The sequence below is a fragment of the Periophthalmus magnuspinnatus genome, chromosome 19 (genome assembly GCF_009829125.3).
Source record: "Periophthalmus magnuspinnatus isolate fPerMag1 chromosome 19, fPerMag1.2.pri, whole genome shotgun sequence".
Taxonomy (NCBI): Eukaryota; Metazoa; Chordata; class Actinopteri; order Gobiiformes; family Gobiidae; genus Periophthalmus; species Periophthalmus magnuspinnatus.
Window position 1 is genome coordinate 4,390,397 of NC_047144.1, and position 21,449 is coordinate 4,411,845.

Genomic DNA, 21,449 nt, shown 5'->3' on the forward strand with positions numbered 1-21,449 from the left:
AAGGAGAAGGGTTGAAGGGTAGAGAGCTTGGTTAGGATGAATACAGAGAAGACACTATTATTCACCAGTCAAGTCTAGCCGGGAACAGAGCTGCCATAGAAGAGATATAATCCACATAATAGAAAGATTCAAATTCTTCTTTGGTGCACAATCAGCCATTCAACTAGGAAAGTATGAGGGTCAAATTGTACAAAGTGACCAAGGAAACATAGGACATAGAATTAGGCCTGTCACTACATCAGGCCTGATCACAAATTTAGAAGAGCAATATACTGCTGAAAAATGATAATATTGAAGGTAAATTATTCCAGTGACACCACTCTAACCCTAAATTAGGATTATTCAAAACAAATATTCTGAATGTACAGTATGGTTAAAAAAACACAAACTGCAATAAATAAATAGTAGCATGAAACACTTTAGTAGTTTGTATCAAGTCTTAGAAGTGATTTATTCAATCCTTCACAGCTCAAATTTTAGAATAGAAAAATAACAAAAAGTTCTCCACTAGTACAAAGTACCCACGATAAATATTAACCCTTAAAGGCCCTTGACCCAATTTTTCCCAAGGATATGAGCAAAATTTGTCTTTCCGCAGTACAGATATACTGTTTAAGCAGCAGGTTAAAATATGTCCACTGTGTGCTGTCTGCATTTAATTATAAAGCACTTTATTATTTGACAATTCGGAAGTGTGCATTCGCATGGTACAACTCCAGTTCCAATGAAGTTGGGATGCTGTAAAACAAAAAAAATGAATACAATGATTTGCAAATCCTTTTCAACCTATATTGAACTGAATAAACTACAAAGACAGGACATTTCATGTTCAAACTGATAAAATGTTTTGTTTTTTTATGCAAATATTCACTCATTTTCAATTTGATGCCTGCAACACGTTCCAATAAAGTTGGAACAGGGGCAACAAAAAAATGGGAAAGTTGAGGAATGCTTAAACCTGTTTGGAACATTCCACAAGTGAACAGGTTAATTGGAAACAGGAGAGTGTCAGGATTGGGTATAAAAGGAGCATCCCTGAAGGGCTCAGTCATTCACAAGCAAGGATGGAGCGAGGTTCATCACTTTGTGAACAACTAGCCCAACAGTGGAAGAACAACGTTTCTCAATGTACAATTGCAAGGAATTTAGGGATTTCATCATCTACGGCAGTGGTCCCCAACCACTGGGCTGGGGATTACACATTTGCTACCGGGCTGCAAAAAAACAGTAAATAATTTATCAGCGACCGCATCTTCTCCGATGTAACTTTCACCCATCCCTCATGACGCGCTAATAAGCTTGTCCATAGATATATAATGAAAATCCTAATAGGAAATCGCTACAGAAATCTATTTGATTTATCTATTTGATGTAGTGGCAAGTATATTATCTGCTCTTGTCTCCGCGATGACGTATCATGTATAAAACATTAGACACGTCACCCAAAAGTAGAACCACAAGTGAGTAAAAATGAGCCAAGGGAGATGTTCTGGGCACGTCCCACCAGGAGGAGGCCCCAGAGAAAACCCAGGACATGGTGGAGGGACTATGTCTCTCGACTGGCCTGGGAACGCCTTGGGGTCTCACTGGAGCTGGAGGATGTGTCTTTTTTTTTTTTTTTTAACCAAGAAAAAAAATTATCTATTTATTAAATAATAAATAAGCACATCTTGATTAGAAACTCACTGGGAAAGTTGATATTGAACATTGACAGAAGAGATATTTTAGTTTTTGCTCCTCACTGTATATTTATTTAGAATCAAATTTATTGCCATCGTCAGTGAACACGGCTCACAGGCTAGGAACTTACTTCGGTGGTAAAGTGCAACATAAAAACACTGAATAATACAAATAAGGGCATGCACAAAGTTATAAAAGATATGCTTAAAAATAAAATAATAAACAGCAGTATCAGAACAACAGTGCAAACATGGCTTATTAAGGTGACCGTATTGACCGATGAGTGTCCAGTTTTATAAAGTGTTCATAGATATATTTATTCATTTGTTCTTATTGTCTATTGTATTTAAATAGTTTTTGGTTTTTTTTCAAAAATTTAAATATTGAAATTAAAGAAAAACAAATATAGAACTGCTTTTAATCAACACAAGAGTGACATTTATTTTTGTTTGTATTCCAATTCAACTGTTAACAACATTAATCCTTAAAAAGATGTGTAGTATTTTTATATTACATTTTACTATATGAAATGTTATGTTTACATTATTTTAAACATATTCTCCATGGCGATGCACTGGAGAATGCGTTGCCATGGCGATGGCATCTTAGTGACATCAGTAAAAGCAACAGATTCCGAAATGGCATCCTTAGTACCTGTCCCTTTGGCACACTTTGTTGGCATTTGTTAGTTAGACCTCGACTTGAAAGGGTCATTTTACGCTTTCTACTGTCATCTTTCATTTTCAGTTTCATTTATATTTGTTTTAAGTACTTAATCTTGCAGTTTTTACTATCTGCAATAAGTATTAGCATTATTAGTATTATTAGTTTTATTTGAAGGGTTTTTATGGATATAAGTGATTTCATCATGGGATCTAGCCATTTGTGGCCCTCCAACAGTGAGCCAAAGCTTCACAGTCAAAGTAAGAATCTTTTGTAGCATTGAAATTTTAGCTTTCTGGATCAAAAACGCAATTTGAGTTGGTGTAATCATCAAACTGCAAAAGCTGCAACAAAGACTCATTACCGCCATTAACAAAAGTGTCTTCTACAGGATCGAGCTCATGTCCTCACACACTCTGGTCCTCGAGTTATCACAGGAGGAATAGAATCGATACATCCAGTTCTACACCAGGGCCTAGTAGATTCTCCTGGTCAGGAAACGTCCAAAGCACCAAGAGAAAGTCAGCAGACAGAGAGGACGAGGACGAGGACGAGGAGGAGAAACAGAGCAGTTTGAGGAAAAGGAGCAAGACAGATGACACTCCAAAGAAGAGGAAATCCAAGTCCAAAAATGCACTTTGGAAAAAAGTCTGGCTGAAAAAGACAGGTAATACAACCTTTAAGTTTAACTGCATGGGGCATTTTGTATTGTTTGTTTGTTACTGTAAGGTACATCTCAGCAAGTGACCATCACAAATAGTAGAAAACGCTAGTAGTAATAGTAGAATACTTCAGCACACTTAACAACAGACTTCAAAATTCTGAAAAGTTGCCATATTGTTATTTAAAGGGTTGTCATGTTTTTTATTCTGTTGCAGACAAGTCCAGCTATAGCCCATCCGATGTGGACGAGAGAGAGAGTGGTTCTGAGGAAGGGAGATATGACAAAGAGACAACATCTGCACCAAAGTGTAGCAAAAACTATTCCAGTCCTCAGCCAGGGCCTAGTGGAGTCTCAACCTGCACCAAGAAAAGGTCCGCATGTGACGAGGAGGAGGAGGAGGAACTGAGCAGTTTGAGAAAGAAGAGCAAGACAGATGACACTCCCAAAAAGAAGAAATCCAAGCATGCAATTTGGAAAAAAGTCTGGCTGAAAAAGACAGGTATAAGTTTAACCACATGTGTCTTATGTATGTAATAGGGTTCAATCAGTTCATTTCGACTTCCATCCACAATTTATTTTCAATCTGGTCATTTATACTTCTCTGAGGTGGAGTCGCTAAAAATGTGATTTATTTATTTATTTACTTATTTAAATGGGACAGTGCATATTCATGAACATATAAATGTAAATATGCCCGAATTAGCCTGAAGGCTATTTTACATCTGTAGTCGCTGGCAGGTTAGAGAGATAGAAACAACAAGAAACTACAAGTTCATACAACAGACATAAGAACAGATTGTTAGTCACAATTCATAAGACAAACAGTGATGAAACAGCACAATGAAACACATAGTAGCATGACATTAATGATCACAGCTCTGGTTCCTCTTGAGCCATCGTTTCAGATTCATTTTAAATGTACTGAATGTCGTAGAGTCTCTTATTGCAGCTGGGATGTTGTTCCAGATTTCTGTACCTTTGACTGATAACACCTGCTAACTAAAAGTAGTGTTTCTATAAGGTATTACACAGTCACCTCTGATAGAGGCTCTTGTTGCCCTACCACTAGTACTGGTTTTGGCCATAATGAACTCACCCAAGGGTGATCAGGGGCCTAAATAGCTACACAGGACAACCAAAAGGCAGATGGACACCCTAGTACCAATGTGATCTTATACTTTGGCTCATACTTAATAATAATAATATAATATTGTTTGTCACATTTGTTGTATTTGAGCAGACAGTTCCCCTGATCGCCCTTCCAATGAGGCCAAGAGAGAGAGTGGCTCTGATGAAGCACTGGAAAACAAGTACGTCCACACCAGCAGCGAAATCAGCTGGCTCCTAGAAGGTAAGAAGCAACACAAAAACTATATAAAAAAAGATAGTAAAAATGTGAAGAAACATACCATTAATTCTCCTTACATTTTACAGAGCAAAAGAAGCAGGAAAAGCAACAAAAGGGAGTCATTTTAGACACAATACAAGGTACGTGTAAGAATGTTAAGCTAATCAATCTATCTATCTATAAAGCTATCAATTGATAAAGGCTGTACTTTTTATCTAAATCTAAATCTTTCAGAGATGATCACAAAGTACACGGGGCTTGGGATTTTACAGGAAGGAGGCTTCGGAAAAGTCTATTATGGGGTTCGCAATGAGGACAACGTTCCAGTAAGTATATGTGTAACAAATGTAGTTTAATGTATCGGTTTAATAGTAACATTCATCAATTTTTTACTCTACAGGTGGCTATAAAGGTCATCAAGAAGGAAAACGTGACATACACGACTGTAGTAAGTAATATATTATTTATCTTTAAGTATACGAGTATATTTTCAACATAATTACTACTATTCAATGTGTGTTATTCAATGTGTGTTATTCAATGTGTGTTTAAAAGGAGTTCAATGAGCATTCGGTCAGACTTCCTGAGGAGGTCTACTTCCTGGTTAGGGTAGGAGCAGGCCCTAACTCCTCAGACTCCAGAGTGGCTCCACAGTTGCTGGACTGGTATGAAGTGAACGACGAAATTATTTTGGTGCAGGAAAGACCAGAGCCCTGCAAGGACCTCCAGGAGTACATCGACGACAATAATGGTGTCAGCCCCGACGTGGCCAAAGTAAGGATCCAAAATCAGCCCTCTCTAAAATGAATAATTACTGAGAACTAAACCCATCATTGTTTTTTTTCAGATCATTTTCCGTCAGTTGGTGGATGAAGCTATTCACCTGGAGTCTAAAGGCATCTTTCACCGGGACATAAAGCCTGACAATGTATTGGTGGAGACCGGCTCGGACTTCCTAAGAGCCAGGTTCATTGACTTTGGCTATTCTACCCTTTTCACGCCTGGACAAAAGTTTTATTGTTCACAAGGTAAACACTGTAACTAAAGAATGATCAAATGTACCTGTGAAAATCTTTAATATTGTGGTATAGTACTTCTCATCACACTAAACATGTTTGTTTTTCAGGCAATCCATTTTTCTCCTCTCCTGAGTGGTTTTATGAGGCCAAGTACACTGCTGGACCCACCACGGTGTGGCAGCTGAGTTTGTGTTTGTATGCCATGCTCTTAGACCGTCTGCCCAGGGAAATCATCACAGACGAGTTCATCACGTCAAATAAAGATATTTCTATTCCATCCTCTCTTTCACCAGGTAACTACACAGCTTGAAACATTTGACTTTGACTGACACAATGTTGCTGACTTTAATCTCCTCTATGTGTGATTGCAGAGTGCCAAGACCTGCTGAGGAGCTGCCTGGAGAAGGATCCTAAAAAGCGTCTGTCCCTGCAGGGCATCAGGGACCATCCTTGGTTAAACCCAGAGTAATGGCTCAGGCGTTCAAATAAACGTTACAATAAATTATAATACACTATTCCCATTTTTTGTACAATAAATATAATGTAGTTGGCACTAGTACCTAATATACTGTGGGCTTGTCAAAAGTATTAAAAATAAGATACTAATCGATACTAAAACTAGAGGCAAAACTAGATACTAACTTCGGCAAGTATCTATACTAAAAAAGTCACATTCACAGGACAGAAATGAACCTTTCCTGAGGAGCTTTAGAATGATCTTAAGCTGTATCAGAACAAGTATGAGACCACATAGACAAGTATATGCGCATGCACCACTATGGAACCTGCCTGGACCACTGAGACATTACACAGATCAAATAAAATAAACGTTATTGTCCCACAAGGAGAAATTTGTCTTGGGCATAAAGTGCAAGCTGCATAGACATCAATTAGACAGATACAGTACAGATAATAAAATAAAAATATAAATGATGTTGGAGTTGCTTGTACAGTCAGTGCAGTTTGTAAAATTCATAAATTCATACAGAATTAAAACAAAAAATAAAATGAAAAAACAGTGAAGTGGCTCGTGCACTGGTAGCACAGATGTTAGGTGTTCACAGCGATATATAGATTTAAGGCCACATGATAATATAATAAAAAGTACTATGATTTATTGTTCAAAATGACATTTTATTGTCTAAATAAAGAGTTTTTAAAAATGATTATCATGGTATTGAAATCGGTATTGAGTCTATACCTTATTATCAAAACTGAGCTTGATTTTTTTTTTTTTTTTTGTTCATTGTATCAGCTCTGTCAGAACCATTCCATTACAAGCAAATGTTATGCCATGTTTCAAACTTCCTCCACAACTCTAATACAGCGGCAGAACCTTCAGCCACCTGAGCCTCTCCATGTCCTCCTCTACGTTCAGAGAAATGTTCATTCACCTTAGCAAAGAGAGTTATGCATGTATCCAGCCAGCACAACTTTGACAAACCTCAATTTTGTCAATACCACAGATTATTTTTTTTTAGCTTTCTATCATGTTATAAAGTTGTTCCCTCATCAAAAACATGCCTAAAGAGGTTTTACATGCCATCCTGTTTCAAAAATGTTGTGATCTCTCCCGGACCCTATTTTAACCCTTCTTATGGTTAGCTGTAAGATTCTGTGCAATGCTCATTCCATAAGCATACGGTCTTCATGCTCTCACACGACAACTCTCCGTAAATACACAAAAGCAGGATAAAAAAACCTGTACACAGCAACTTGACAAACCTGATGCGATGTGTAGCAGTTTCATTAGCAGGATGCACAGTGATTGTGTTGCGATAGCGCTCTGAAGGGGGAGCGACTCAGAGCGCCACAAAAGAAAGTGAAAATGATAAAACATGTTAATATGCTGTTTTCTACTAATATAGCATTTTCAAAACAATAAAAGGTAGCGTGGTGATCTAAACATGTTACGTGTCAGCAGGAATACCCCACAGAAGTAAAATACCCTGTCTTTAATAGCAATGAACGATAACAAGCGGATGTGAACGAAGATCAATAAATAGCATGATAAATCAAATGTAATGTGAAAGAGCTGGAGGGTTGCAGTAAAACTAAAGCAGTTTTCACTCCAGAGCACGGTATTTATCTCTCATGAAAGAGAATTAGCCTCTGTTTGTATTGAAACCTGTTGGAGCATGTTCCAATGTGCCTTTAGCGTGAGGAAACACACCTTCCTAGCATTACATTTAGCCTCTTACAGGAGTTTTTCTTGATAGGGGGTTGACAGATCTGGGCCAGTCAGTTATCTGTGCAAAGTAAGCGAGGGATAGGATTTCTACTCCCTTTCAAATGTACTGAAATGTGTTTATAGTAGGGTAGTCAAAAGAAGAGAAGATCAGATATTAATAACACTAGTATATAAAAAACTGCACATTTACAGGACAGAAATGAACCTTTCCTGAATATCTTTAGAATGATCTTGAGCTGAATCAGAACAAGTATAAGACACACGGACCACTATGGAACCTACAGGACCACTGAGGGATTACAGTACACAGATATAAGTCCACATGGGGATATAAAAGAAAGTACTATGAGGTAATCAAGGTAAAATATAGGCCTATCTATCTCATTTTGAAGCTTTTTGAACAGCCTTTTGCAACTATCCACAGATATATAACTGTGAGACTTGAGTTACCCTCCAGGTGCATGGATAACACTCCACTATCTCCCATACTACAGCCTAAAATGCAATCACATGATCTCACGTTACTCAAAAAAAAAAAAGTTCCCAAAGTTCAATGCCTGGAATTGGAATTGACTGGTGGATGACAGGCTCCTCGTTAGTGAGAGGATCTATGAGTGAGGGGAAGTGAGTGCCTGTGCTGTTTGTTGTGTCTGCCATCTGGAACTGCACCCAACAGGAAACAACACGAACCACCGACCCTGGGTGACACGGGGCTGTCAGGAGGTGAACTGACAGCACATGTGCACAACGTGACAAGCTCATCATTACAGTCAATGCAAAAAAAAAAAAAAAAGAACTATGTGAACATTGAAGTCACATTATATTAAGCACTGACTATGGTCCCATGATTAGCCAGTTTGTTCTGTTATTACGAGAATGTTACATAGGGTTCTTTATTACCAACTTGGACTAAGTGCAAGCAGCAGGAGCCAGGAGTTTCCTTCCCTAGAGACCCCACCCAAACTCACGAAGAGCGCCGTGGGTTCTGTGAGTGATGCTCAAACATGCAGCTGCACTAAAGACTTTGCGCGTACCTCTTTGCTCTGCCCAGTCCAGCGTCTGATGCTCCAGCTGCGGGTCACTTCACGAGTTCCCGCGTTTGTACACCACAGCCACGAAGAACGGGGAATTCCATCCGAGCTCTCCCCAGGCACATCAGCCCTGTACCCACGCACACGCACGCTTTATGTCACAGGAGCTGTTCGTCTCCGCGTATGTCTGCAGCGTGACAGCAGCAGGAGGCTTCTGTGCACCGTCTGTGGCACCGCTGGATGACAGCACACACACACACACACACGCACCCACACACGCACCAGCCCCGTGTGTCTGCTGAAGCCCGGGCTGGTCCGCCCTCTACAGGCCGGACACTGCAACTGCGCCTAAGACGTGCGACGTGCTGTAAGGAAGTGAACGACACGTGCAGAGAAACAGACACCAACCAGAAAAGACTTTGACCAGATAGACAACTATAATTCCTCTTACGCCTGTTATAGGATATGAGTTCATTGAATTCGTGTAGCCTAAACTTCAACAAATAGGCCTGTAGTGTGCTGACTATGACACTCGCTGTTATTGTAGAATGACATTAGGCCAAATGAGGAGAACAGTGAAGTTGTGAGCTGTGATGTCCGGTACCAGATCCAACTTGGACACGCGTCTGGATCATCTGTTATCACCATCAGGCCGCTTCATAGTTGAGAAGACGGTGCTCTCCTGATAAGCGCTTTTGGTCACTGTATGTGTCTGTTTTAGGGTGTCTCTTTGGGTTTTGTGTTAAACTGACACTTGCTTTCATTTCCTCTAAAATTAAGATGCAAACACCCCAATGTGAGAAAAATAAAAGAGATAGGTCTATATAGCCTCAGTGCGCATCCTACAGCAGTGAAACATACATGAAATGAAACATGAAATGCCCGTAGAGTCTAACTTGGTTCAGTAAACTGTGCATGGTGCTCCTTTAGAACTATAATATAGTAGATTTTACCCCATTCACTAAATGCACTTTTTTCATCAAGGGACCATTGGACAGACAGAACACGGGTTGGTTCTGCAGACTGATGCTCCGTTTACAGAAAGTTGTAAAACAGCCTTGACTTAAGTCTGCACATGGTGGTATATTAAAACTGTCATGGTCCATGTGAGTGATCGCACCACTGGGGTCGGTGCAAGAGTCGAAAAGGAGGTTTAACAAAGCAGAGGACTGAAGTTTCTCTAGTTTCAAGTTTCACTTTACTTTGCAACATCGCCCTCTGTTGGACACAGCTCTCTCTCTCCCTCTGTCTGTCTCTCTCGCTCTCTCTGTTTCTCTCTCTCGTCCGCCCCTCTCTCTCTCTCTCTCTGTTTCTTTCTTTCTTTCTTTCTTTCTTTCTTTCTCTCTCTCTGTTTCTCTCTCTCTCTGTGTCTATCACTGTCTCTCTTTCTCTCTCTGCCTGTCTGTCTCTCTCTCTCTATTTTTCTCTCTGTGTCTCCATCTCTCCCTCTTTCCCCCTCTCTCTCTCTGTCTCCCCCTCTCTGTCTGTCTGTCTTTCACTCTCTCTCTCTCTCTCTCTCTCTCTCTCTCTGTCTCTCTCCTTTTTTCTCTCTCTCTCCCTTTCTCTCTGTCTGTCTTTCTCTCTCTGTGTCTCTCTGTCTCCCCCTCTGTCTCTGTCTTTCTTTCTCCGTCTCTCTCTCTGCCTCTCCCTTTCTCTTTCTACCCCCTCTCTCTGTCTCTCTCTGCCTCTCCCTTTCTCTCTCTCCCCCCTCACTCTGTCTCTCCCTCTCTCCCTCTCTCTCTCTCTCTCTGCCCCTCCCTCTTTCTTTTTCTTTCTCTCTCTCTCTCATGCATGTCTATTCAAAATAATCTAAATAGGAAATGTGTGTGAAATGTAAATAAAGATTTAAAAATATTTATGAAAAAATAAAGTATCTCCAGACAGTCATTATCTGTGTGACGACTTTTACAGGTTAAATCATTATCTTTTTTTTTTTTTTAACCAAATTTTTCTATTTAGACTAAACTATTTGTTATGCGTTAATGTGTTTATGTTTGTTTAGTTTATACATACACAATCAAAAAGAAAAAGCTCATACACGTGTCTCTCTGTGAGTAGGTCTTATCAACAAACGCCGACTCATGTTTAGTGTCCTGTCCCACAAACATGACGGTGCACTTTTTACAGAGACTCGCCTTTTTTTTTGCTGAGTTACGTTTCCTGTAGGTTGAATGAAAACAACTGACGGACGGAGATAAGAAAGTAAGACAAGGGAACGCTCATAAGTGTTCACATTTATTCTTAAAAAGTGAAATAACTCATTAAATAAAGAACCTATAAAGCATAAAGACTATAAAATTACTCAGTTTTGTTATTTAAGAAGCCTAAAAGTGCAGATACCGGAGCAAAAAATACTCAGGGAAAAGTTAAAATATCAGATAAAAAAATCAAATTAAGTAAAAGTATTAAAGTATCCGTTCAAACTCTTTTATTCTTTTACTGAAAGAGTAAAAAATAAAAGTATTTCACGCAGATTTTGAGATATAATAACGCTTCAGATGTAGGCCTAATGATTTCTGCTGAATCTCGTACAACAAAAAATTAAGTTGATAAAAAAAATAAACCCTCAGCCTTTTCAGCGGGTCTCAAATTATAATAAAAACGCTTTTACTTACCAGTTCTGTTCAAAAATGCAGTGGAGTAGAAAGTACAGATACCTGCTCTCAAATGTGGTGGAGTAAAAGTAAAAAGTATCCATTTTCAAATTTAATGTTGTAAAAGGGCTTATGTCACACCAAATGGATTATTGTGAGGTTTATGTCACGTTATAATGACATTAATTCATCGTCCAAATGATTCAAGTGAAGCTATTTGGCCTTTAAAAACACAGTGGAGCACTTCCTGTTTTTCATCTCAGAAAAGAACTCAGCCTAAATGTGCAGGGTTTGTGTGTTAAACATGTGCGAATGAAACAAAACACAACTCAGGGCATGTTTGTGATGAAGAAACACCATTATATAGATCAGAAAACAGAGTAATATGACACCTTTAAGTACAGTAATTTACTACTTTTACTTGCTATGCTCAGTGAATTCTAGAAGATCTGAACTTTCGCAGCAGCCGTGGTCTGAGAATGAAAAGAATGTACTGTAAATGCGTCCTCTGTATGCAGGTTTAAGTGTTTAATTGTGATTGTAGTAGTTTGTTTTTTAAAAGAGTGAGAAGAGCGCAGGCTGCATCATATTCTTCTTTGAAAGCTCCACGCTTCAGCAAAGAAATGCGTTTATTTATTTATTTATTTTTGGGCTACGTCATCGCTTTTTAAAGTTGGTCTTAGACATGTCATCAGAAACTAGCTAAACAAATAAGTTTATTAAAACCAAACTACAACAATTATAACGCTAATGCTAATTATTAGATTGCAGTGGTGGAAGAAGTACTCAATTTGTTACCCATGAAAAAACGACTTAAGTAAAAGTATTAAAGTACTCATATAAAAATCTACCTAAAGAGTAAAAAGTAAAAGTATTTCGCACAGATATTTTGAGGTCCAATAAAGCTTCAAATGTAGAGATTGTCAGACACCTAACATTAAACTTTAGTACAGTACTTTGCTGCTTGTACTTTGTTGCATTCCACCACCGTAGCTTGATAATGAGGTCATTCTCACGGCGGTGTTGCGTGCGGTGTATCGTGCCGCAGATATGACCCCCACCCTGCTCTGGAGCCGTCCCGATAACATGCAGCGTGCGGGGTGTTCCCTCCCAAACCCAAAACAACAACAGCTGCTAAACTTTAATGCACCTTGTTTATGCTTTTTTCCACAAATTATGAATCTTTTTATTCTTGGTTATTATTTATTTTGGTGTTAGCATGTTTACAAGTTCGAGGATCACTTCTGACAGCTGTTTAACTTCGGAGTGGACTAAAAGAAAGCGTCAACAATGCTCTCAGATAAGGAAAAGAAAATGATTTTAGACATATGTAATCGTCTGACTCCCATAGCTGCAACCATTGGCGCGGATGCACTGAACAGGTATTTATAATAAGATCCATTAAAGGTGCACCATGTAACTTAGAGTATGTCACCTGCTTATCTCCGTGGAAATGTTATTGCTTTGCCTGGCATGTTCCACAGAATGGCATTAAACTTGTGTATGTGTATTCAATCCCAAGTGCATTATTGCTGTGAGTGGGAACACCTTTACACAGATACGACTTGTAACCTGGCCTGTCTAAATGGAGATATATATACACGTTTAAAACTATACTGTGGAACAAAGCAGTAACATCTCCATGGAGACAAGGCGGGGGACATACCCACGATAAAAGTTGCATAGTGCACTTTTAATTTGAGTAATTGCAGCTTTTTTTAGTGATGTTTTAGCTGAATTAATATGACATGAGAAAACTGGGATTGTCAGTAATTGAAATAATCAATATTACAGACTTAATCTTTACTTAGTATTGTTTATTTATGTTTTGTTACTTGACTAGTTTTAATAGCATCTTTTATCTGTTGTCCTGGTTCTAGGTTGTTCATCGTATACCCAGGAGCTAAGACATACTTCTCCCACCTGGACATCTCCCCTCGCTCCACCCACCTGCGTTCCCACGGTGAAAAGATCATCCTGGCCATCGTTGAAGCCGCCCAGGATATTAGTCAGCTGACGGAGACGCTGGCCACACTGCAAACCCTACACGCCTACACGCTCAGGATAGACCCCGGGAAATTCAAGGTGATATTTGAACATTTCATTGACAGTATTTCTCATTTAATTGTCAGTTGGCCATAAATATGTTTCAAACACCTTAGAAAGGGCTTGATATTAACCCAGGTCTTGAGATTGGATCTAAATGCGGTGGACCTCGGGTGGTATTCAGACTCACTAACTTAAAGCAACAGGATGCAACTTTTTAGGCAAAGATAAGATGTTGTTCCTTCCACAATGGGCATAAAACTTACCCATCTCCATGGACAATGTTTCGAAGTATGGCTTTAACTTTCCATGGAATCATGCAGGTGACATGCCACCTCCAGAAAAGTTACATATTGCACCTTTAACTATTGCACTATTCCTTTAATTAGTTACTAACCCTGGATCATTCTTAAGAAACTATTTGTTCATTAAGAATGAAGTCTTTGTTTATTCTTTATTTGTAGTACCTTTTCAGGTCAAGGTAGGTAACGGATTATACTTTGACCTTCCTCTGGCTCTAACTGTGTGTGAACTTGCTCCCACAGCTCTTCTCTCACTGTCTGCTCATCACCCTGGCCTGTTACCTGCAGGACGACTTCACAGAAGTAGCACATGCAGCCATGGACAAATATCTCTCAGCATTTGTAGCTGTGCTGGCAGAGAAGTACAGATGAGACTTGACTGCAGGATTCCAAGGACCCTAATTCATCTATGTATAAACTATTATGCAGGGCCATCTCAAAGTATCTGTGGGCCCTGGGGCCTTACACATGTTTTATGTAGCTAAAAAAATATTTGTCATTGCATTCAGTCAGTGGCTGTTGAAGACATTTAAACCCAAACTGAATAATAATAATCATGCATTAGTCTTATGCAGAGCTTTTCCAGATGCTCAAAGTCGCTTTACAGTTTCATGTTTTATTTATTCACGTCATAGTTAGTGATGGTAAGCTGCTATTGTAGCCACAGCTGCCCTGGGGCAGACTGATGGAGATGAGGTTGCCAATTTGTGGGCCCTCTGACCACCACCACCACACCTGTGCACACAACTCTTATTAGGCAATGTGGGTGGAGTGTCTTGTCTTAAGGACACGATGACCCTGCTTAGCCTCTGAGATCTGACAAGATCACGAGGTTTTGGCCACAAAAATGAAAACTAAGCTTTGAACGTTTGATATAATGAATGTTTTAAGTGAAATGTATATAGTTATGTATAACTATGAGAAGTTGTTTGGCTGCTTCATAAGCCCTCTCACTCTGAAGGACCCTGGACTGCAGCTCAAGTGCACATTGACCTGTTATTTATATAATGTGTATTTTGTCTTAATGTAATGTAATGTGGTTAATAAAACTTGTTACAACACACAAAAAAAGTTTTGTTAATTTTAAGATAAAATTTAAAGACTCAAAGCAAAGAAGCATATATGTTAAAACTATTGGTTCTGGATGAACATGAGATGCCATTTAATCTGCAAGAAAATAGTGTTTGCATAAATTCTATTGAATAAAAAGTTAATATTTAACCCCTCAAAATTGATTGCCAGAAAGGGTCAGAAAATCATTGGCTGACAGTCCCTGAGGACATGGAGCTGTCCATGGTGCTGAAATGTGTACAGTACTCCTCGCAGAACTCCCTGTGGCATGCTAGGAAGATGCTAAGTAAACATGTGTATATACTTTGTCTTTAATGGGCCAAAAATGGTTGTGTCTGAAATAGAGAATTATTAGCCCACATTTCACACTCCACTAAACTGGCTCTGTGCAGCGCCCTGTAACCTCACTGTGAGCGCCACTACTTCCGGTCCAGTTATTATCTCTGTGAGGTTTTTGCCGAATCACGCTGAAATGAATAAATAATTAAAGACACGGCAGTGGATAGGGACCAGCGGGTGGATGTGTCTGGCAACATATTAAACACTAACATGAATACTTCACCAGAGGACTCTTGTCTGTTTAGAAAGGGAGAGAGTTGTGTTTCATTTTGAGGCATAACACACAAACCAAAGTATTCTGCATATAAAATAGTTGGGTAGACTTTATTTTAATGAGTTTGGATTTTAATAGGATGTTTATTTTATGTTTTTTGATTTTAACAAAAGTGCACAGAGTCTTTGAAAATAGCAGTATTTACAAGCTGTGTAAATAAATGAATAAATAGATAAATACATTCTCACAGCTGTTTTTCTAGGGATAGGCTCAGCCCCCAATCAGCCAGATGCAGACATACACACATGCTTTGTCTGAAATAGTTCAGAATAGGCGTGGTCCATAGATAACAAGAACAGAGCAACAGCTGACTCTTCTCTGATCAGCTGTTGTCAGCGCTTTAAACTTTACCGACTTCTATGTTCTCAACAGCATAGATAATAGTAACAGTCTTTAGATTTATTTCATATTTTGTTTAACATATTTAGATTACCCTTACTTTCCCAAGAAACCTAAAAACATAATAAAAAGTCACATAATCTTAACAAGTAACTAGTTTGGACTTGATGCATCTTTTAAAACAATTTACATTTTTAGCTAAAAAAGAGACTCAATGCCATAGGGTGCTTTGGCAAGACTTTATTTTTCATTTCATCAGAACAGAGAAACTTCCCCAGCCGTGGCCCAGGGTTTAGTGGTACTGTCGGCCCAGAGCGTTCACAACCACAGCCACAAACTTCTGGAGGGCAGCCTGGATCTCCGAGGTGAAGGCGGGTCCCATCTTACCGGCAATCACAATAGCCAAGCAGTCTGCCAGCAGCTAGGAAGAAAACAGAACAATACATTTCAGTCAGTGCTAATGATTGTACGTGTTAGCCTTGTTCTGTTAGCCTAATGTTAAACCAATGGAGATTCTAAGATGCTAAATACTAAATATATTGTTTATTCAAAAGTATTCTAACATAATTCTTTATTCTTCTTATTATTTATTTATTACTTTTTTATTATAATTTGTTTTGTTTTGCCTTTTTATTTATTTATTTATTTATTTATTTTTATTTTATTTTATTTTTTAATTTTTTTTACCTTTTTATAGTATTTTTTTCAAATGTATCTCTGATGGTAAAAAAAAAACAAAAAAACAAAAACATTTTAGCTAAAGGCGCAGCCATGAAGAGTTATAAACTAGCAGTAAGCCTTCCTAATTAACCATGGATAGTTTCAAATTGTGTTACGTAATAATTTCAGACTGCATTTTTTAAAATTAAACCATAGTTAATCATAGTTATCATGTCTATTTTGTCGCTAAACTCTCATAAGTGTTATTTTGTTGAAGAGTTACCCTGAAGTTGTCGGGATCCACGTGCAGCTTCTCAGAGTGCAGCACGCTCAGCTCGGCGTAGGTTGCCTTGATGTCGTCCATGTTCTTGACGGCCCGGTCCAATCCGTGCAGCACCTTGACCCCGTGTGCTGCGATTAGCGGATTGGATTTTATGGCAGTAGCATTGTAGAGGTTACCGTAGCCACCAAAGTATCTCTGAGTCCAGGGGTAGACAATCAGACACCTGGAAGAAGATTGACGAGGACAGAGTTGGATTTTGGAGTACGAGTAAAAAGAAATAGTAGTAGTAGTAGTAGTAATGGTATTTGTGGTACCTGCAAAGAGCCTTGGGTCCAATATCGTCATAGTCTAAACTTGAAAAGATGCTGGTGATGATGTTACGCTCGGAGTCACTCCACTCAACCATGGTGTCTCTGCTTCGTCTGTGTTGAAAACAAAAGGCGAATTGTTTGGTGGTTTTCCTTGTTCAGGTCTATTTATAGGTCCCAGCGCAGCCCCTCCCTGTGAACTGGGCCCCTGATTAGACCCTGATACAAGACCACAGATAAAGAACCAGGGGCCAGCTTCTAGAAACAACTGCACTCTGTCTATTGTCTCAGTCCAGATGTCAAATTAGTGTAATATTTGTCAATTAAAACCAACCGAGTTCAGTAAAATTGAAATCTAATGTTCAACAGTGAATCATTTAAAGAGTTTCACTAAAGAAAAACACGTTGCTTTGGAGTTGGAGTTGTCTCATTTTGGGGCTGATGTGGCTAAAGTAGTGTCTATTATAGCTTGCATTACAGCTCAGATATTCTTTATGAACTTTAAAGCATACATCTAAACCAGTGTTTCTCAAACTGGTGCTACACGAGCTCCTTCATGTAGTACTTGGACAGCTCTCAGTGGAGTTTAGAGCTCATTTTATCCACGTTTTTGTCCTCCTTTGGATGGATTGGTTTAGAACTACAGCACAGATCTTTTTTAGACCTAGTTCAGTTCTAGATTAGACCTAGAATAGTCCTGTTATATACTCGTGTTACATCTGGTGGTACTAGGAAAGCCACATCTTTTCTTTGGTGGTACCTGGTGTGAAAAGTTTGAGAGCCACTAATCTAAACCATTATCTGTTTTTAAGCTCAACACATTTGGGTTCTCATTCAGAAGTCTTTCCTGACTTACATCCTGACTCTTAAACCATGTGCAGATGACTTCTTTTGAAACGTTTTTTACTTTTATATTATTATTTCACTTAAGCCGTGTAGGAGAAAGACACGGCTTACGGTCTCTCACAAGCAAAATAATAGGCAAGGCCAAGTTTATTTGTATAGCACAATTTGTACACAAAGTAATTCAAAGCGCTTTACAGAATAAGAAGGACATTAAAATCACACAAATCAAAACATAAATAATCACAAATAATCATCATAAAATTAACATTAAAACAGAAGAGTGCAGAATAAAAAACTTTCAGTCATGTGCAGCTAAACAGAACTGTTTTGACTCTGGGACCAGCAGGAGCTCGGTCCCTGAAGTCCTCAGAGTGTGAGATGGTTCATGTGGCTCTAACATGTGAGAGATGTTCTTTGGTGCTGGTCCATGGAGAGACTTGTTCACACAGAGCTGCTTTAAAGTCTATTCTCTGAGCCACAGGAGCCAGAGACCTGAGCCACAGGACACATGTGTGAAGTACTTCCTGGTTCTAGTCAGGACCTGAGCAGCAGTGTCTGGATGTTCTGTTCTGTCTTAAGGCTCGTTTGGAGAGGCCAGTGAGCAGGACGTTACAGTCGTCTAACCTACTGGAGACAAATGCAGGATAAGTCTCTCTAAGTCTGGTTTTGACAGTTTACCTTTGATTTTTGCAATGTTTTTAGATGGTAAAAAGCTGCAGATATTTCTGATTTGATGTGGCTGTTAAAGTTCAAGTCTGAGTCCATTATTACCCCTAGATTTCTAGCCTGATTTTAAGGTTTTAGAGAGAGACTGGAGGTGACTGCTGACATTTTCTCTATGTTTCTGTGGGCCAAAGATAATGACTTGAGTCTTGTCTGAGTTTATCTGGAGAAAGTTGTTTCACATCCACACACTGATCTGTTGGATGCAGTGGCAGAGTGAATCCACTGGTCCATATTCACCTGCTGCAGTGAGACATAGATCTGAGTGTCATCTGCAGAGTTGTGGTAGGACACATCATTGCTGTGTATTAACGGTCCTAATGGCAGCATGTAGAGATTAAACAACAGGGTTCCCAGGATTGACCCCTGGGGCACCCCACAGGTCAGGGACATTTTATCTGAGAGACATTTTCCAATTTCAACAAAGTACTCCCTGTTTTCTAGATAGGACTCGAACCAGTTTAGTGCCGTACCAGAGATGCCCACCCAGTCCTCTAGTCTCTGTAAGAGGATCCCATGATCCACAGCATCAAAGGAAACACTCAGATCTAACAGGATCAAGACTGAGACTTTGCCTGCGTCAGTGTTCAGGTGAATGTCATTTGTCACCTTATACACTGTCTGGCCAAAAAAAAGGTCATACACTTTAATATTTGGTTGCTCCGCCTTTAGCTTTGATTACAGCACACATTTGCTGTGGCATTGTTTCGATTTCGCTTCTGCAGTGTCACAAGATTTATTTCCATCCAGTGCTGAATTCATTTTTCATCTGTTGCATTGATGATGGTCGAGTCTGACGCTGCACAAAGCTTCTCCAGCACATCCCAAAGATTCTCAATGGGGTTAAGGTCTGGACTCTGTGGTGGCCAATCCATGTGTGAAAATGACGTCTCATGCTCCTGATCCACTCTGTCACTATTTGAGCCTGATGAATCCTGGCAATATGCCCCGTGCCACCAGGGAAGAAAAAATCCATTGTTGGAATAACCTGGTCATTCAGTATATTCAGGTGTCAGCTGACCTCATTCTTTGAGCACAGACTGTTGCTGAACCTAAACCTGACCAACTGCAGCAACACCAACATATTTGCTTAGTTAAATCCAGGTGGCCCGACAGTGTATATTTGCACATACAAAGTGTCATGCTCGAGGACACAATGACAGAAATGAACCTTTCCTTATTGGCTTTAGAATGATCTTGAGCTGCATCAGAACAAGTATCAGACACACAGACTGGTGTACACCCATGGACTGAGGGATTACACAGATATAAGTCCTTAGTATCAAAATTGAGATGAAATGTTATTATCATGACAACGCAAAACATTTATATTAATTTAAAGTTCCTGTATTACACAAAGTGGATTATTTTAAGCTTTTAGCCATGTTACATTGCTGTTACTTGCTCAAAACACACCTGGAGTCGTGTTTTGTTTGATTCACACATGTTTGAGTAATCCTTTATTATTAATCTGTCTACATCTCTAAAGTTCAAAATGCTCTGTTCCACCTTGTGATGTCATGTCGTGATAGTTGTCAAGTTAACAGCTCCTTTTACCTTTAGTTCAGTAGAAATAGTCATTTCCAGGGCTCAAATCATCCAAATGATTCTAGTGAAGGTGTATGAAGTTTAAAAACACAGTACTGCACTTTCTGTATTACCACATAATGACATCACAAGGTGGAACATAGTGTTTTCTGTTTGAGAGAAGAAGAACTCAGCCTAAATATGCAGAATTTGTGAGTTAAACATGTGTGAATGAAACAAATCTCCAGGTATGCGTTTGATGAGGAAACAACAGAAAATACAGTAATATGAGCTCTTTAAACTGCTGAAAAACCTCTTAAAATGTATGTAAGGTGGTCTATTTCATTCTGATTTCCCATTGTTTCCTCAAAATAAACCCACTAATGCTGTGAATTTGGTTCATCTTACCCCAGTGTCCCCTACTCTGTCTTGTACTACAGATAGCACTCACTACTGCCAAGAACTTGCCTTATCTTTGTGGACCACACATTTGTTCAACCAAACCCAAATTTCTCCATAACCTTTTTCAGACCACTCCCTCCCTCTAGTGGCACGTGTTTAGAAGTTCTGCCTATGAGACGTGACCTTATCCCACCCCTTGATGTCTGTTAATGCTATGTGAACCATACCAGAAATCTTAGTGAAAAAAGTTAGAAAGAAAGGTTAAAATTCTGAGTAACAACAATAATGATGAACCCTAACCTCTCTACGAAGCACTTCCATATTTCTTCATGTAAGGTTGTAAACAATGTAGTACCAAAATACTAATTCCTACATGTATATTTGCAATCCCTGACTATAACAGAAAGGCAGGAGTAGTTATGATTTGCTTCAGAAGGCTTTATTGAGTTTCTCAGGAGACAGAGTCATGTGATGAGTTGTCTTCAGGTGCTGATCTAGTGGTACTGCTTGCCCAGTGCAGCTACACAAACAGCCATGAACTTCTGCCATGCGCACTGGATCTCGGGGGTGAAAGCAGTTCCCATCTTTCCCGCAAGTGTCACTGTCAGGCAGTCGGCCAGAAGCTACAACAACAGGAGGAGTCAATCAATAACAGCTCATTTGAAACGACTGTAAAAACTTTGTCTACTGCTGAGAAATGATGCTAACTGTGATAACTATGGCCAGGATCGGTTTAGGTCAAATTCAAATTAGCTACACGTCTGTAACTGTAATGCTTATTCAGACATTTTGAGTTTTGCTAATTAGTCCTTTGCTAACTTGGATAGGCCTATAATTTAAGTTTGTCTAAGATTAAAAAGGTAAGTTGGAAGTGGAAGACAGTATTTGAGTCTTTTCCCACTGCAATAGTTGGTACATTTTTTTGTGGTCCAACATTAAAAGGTAAGTTGGAAGTAGAAACTTTTACACTAACCTGAACTTCTTAACATATCCCTTTTTTTCCTAATACAAGCTAACTCTTCCTGCCACGGCTAGAGCTTTACCCTGAAGTTGTCGGGATCCACGTGCAGTTTCTCAGAGTGGAGCACGCTCAGCTCGGCATAGGTGCCCTTGATGTCATCCATGTTCTTGACGGCCCG

General features: G+C 39.2%; 4 protein-coding genes across 5 annotated transcripts in view; 1 reads left to right on the top strand and 3 right to left on the bottom strand.

Moving 5' to 3' along the window:
* Positions 1–8,860, bottom strand: part of rhbdf1b (rhomboid 5 homolog 1b (Drosophila)) — a 40,666-nt gene extending 31,806 nt beyond the window's left edge. Inside the window, exon 1 of one of the 2 annotated variants that reach the window (XM_033985293.2) lies at positions 8,600–8,860. The gene's annotated coding sequence lies outside the window, so the exon portion shown is untranslated. The remainder of the gene's footprint in view (positions 1–8,599) is intronic. The other variant, XM_055229630.1, reaches the window with a different exon arrangement.
* Positions 8,861–12,280: 3,420 nt separating this feature from the next.
* On the top strand, positions 12,281–13,964 carry zgc:163057 (Hemoglobin subunit alpha-D-like). The gene is made up of 3 exons (XM_033984942.2): positions 12,281–12,572; positions 13,071–13,275; positions 13,782–13,964. Exons 1-3 carry the CDS (start codon positions 12,481–12,483, stop codon positions 13,908–13,910), a joined length of 426 nt encoding a protein of 141 aa, XP_033840833.1. The 5' UTR covers positions 12,281–12,480; the 3' UTR covers positions 13,911–13,964.
* Positions 13,965–15,845: 1,881 nt separating this feature from the next.
* Positions 15,846–16,933, bottom strand: LOC117387100 (hemoglobin subunit beta-2-like). The gene is made up of 3 exons (XM_033984505.2): positions 16,819–16,933; positions 16,505–16,727; positions 15,846–15,982 (listed from the first exon to the last, which is right to left on the bottom strand). The coding sequence occupies exons 1-3, from the start codon at positions 16,908–16,910 to the stop codon at positions 15,854–15,856; spliced, it is 444 nt and encodes a 147-aa protein (XP_033840396.1). The 5' UTR covers positions 16,911–16,933; the 3' UTR covers positions 15,846–15,853.
* A 3,800-nt stretch (positions 16,934–20,733) lies between these two features.
* The window catches only part of LOC117387099 (hemoglobin subunit beta-2-like), a 1,082-nt gene continuing 366 nt past the window's right edge, over positions 20,734–21,449 (bottom strand). Inside the window, exons 2-3 of the mRNA XM_033984503.2 lie at positions 21,354–21,449; positions 20,734–20,933 (exon numbers count right to left, since the gene is read on the bottom strand). The exon at positions 21,354–21,449 is cut by the window's right edge and continues 127 nt beyond it. Of these exons, the coding sequence (XP_033840394.1) occupies positions 20,805–20,933; positions 21,354–21,449 (225 nt within the window). The 3' untranslated portion in view covers positions 20,734–20,804. The remainder of the gene's footprint in view (positions 20,934–21,353) is intronic.

What these genes read in the sequence shown, in the direction of transcription:
- zgc:163057 (XM_033984942.2), top strand. Translation starts at nt 12,481, where the DNA reads ATGCTCTCAGATAAGGAAAAGAAAATGATTTTAGACATATGTAATCGT. An exon ending in GGCGCGGATGCACTGAACAG is followed by an intron (nt 12,573 to 13,070) that starts GTATTTATAATA and finishes TCCTGGTTCTAG; the next exon opens with GTTGTTCATCGTATACCCAG. An exon ending in TAGACCCCGGGAAATTCAAG is followed by an intron (nt 13,276 to 13,781) that starts GTGATATTTGAA and finishes TTGCTCCCACAG; the next exon opens with CTCTTCTCTCACTGTCTGCT.
- LOC117387100 (XM_033984505.2), bottom strand. Translation starts at nt 16,910, where the DNA reads ATGGTTGAGTGGAGTGACTCCGAGCGTAACATCATCACCAGCATCTTT. An exon ending in GGACCCAAGGCTCTTTGCAG is followed by an intron (nt 16,728 to 16,818) that starts GTACCACAAATA and finishes ATCTTCTTCCAG; the next exon opens with GTGTCTGATTGTCTACCCCT. An exon ending in TGGATCCCGACAACTTCAGG is followed by an intron (nt 15,983 to 16,504) that starts GTAACTCTTCAA and finishes TTTTCTTCCTAG; the next exon opens with CTGCTGGCAGACTGCTTGGC.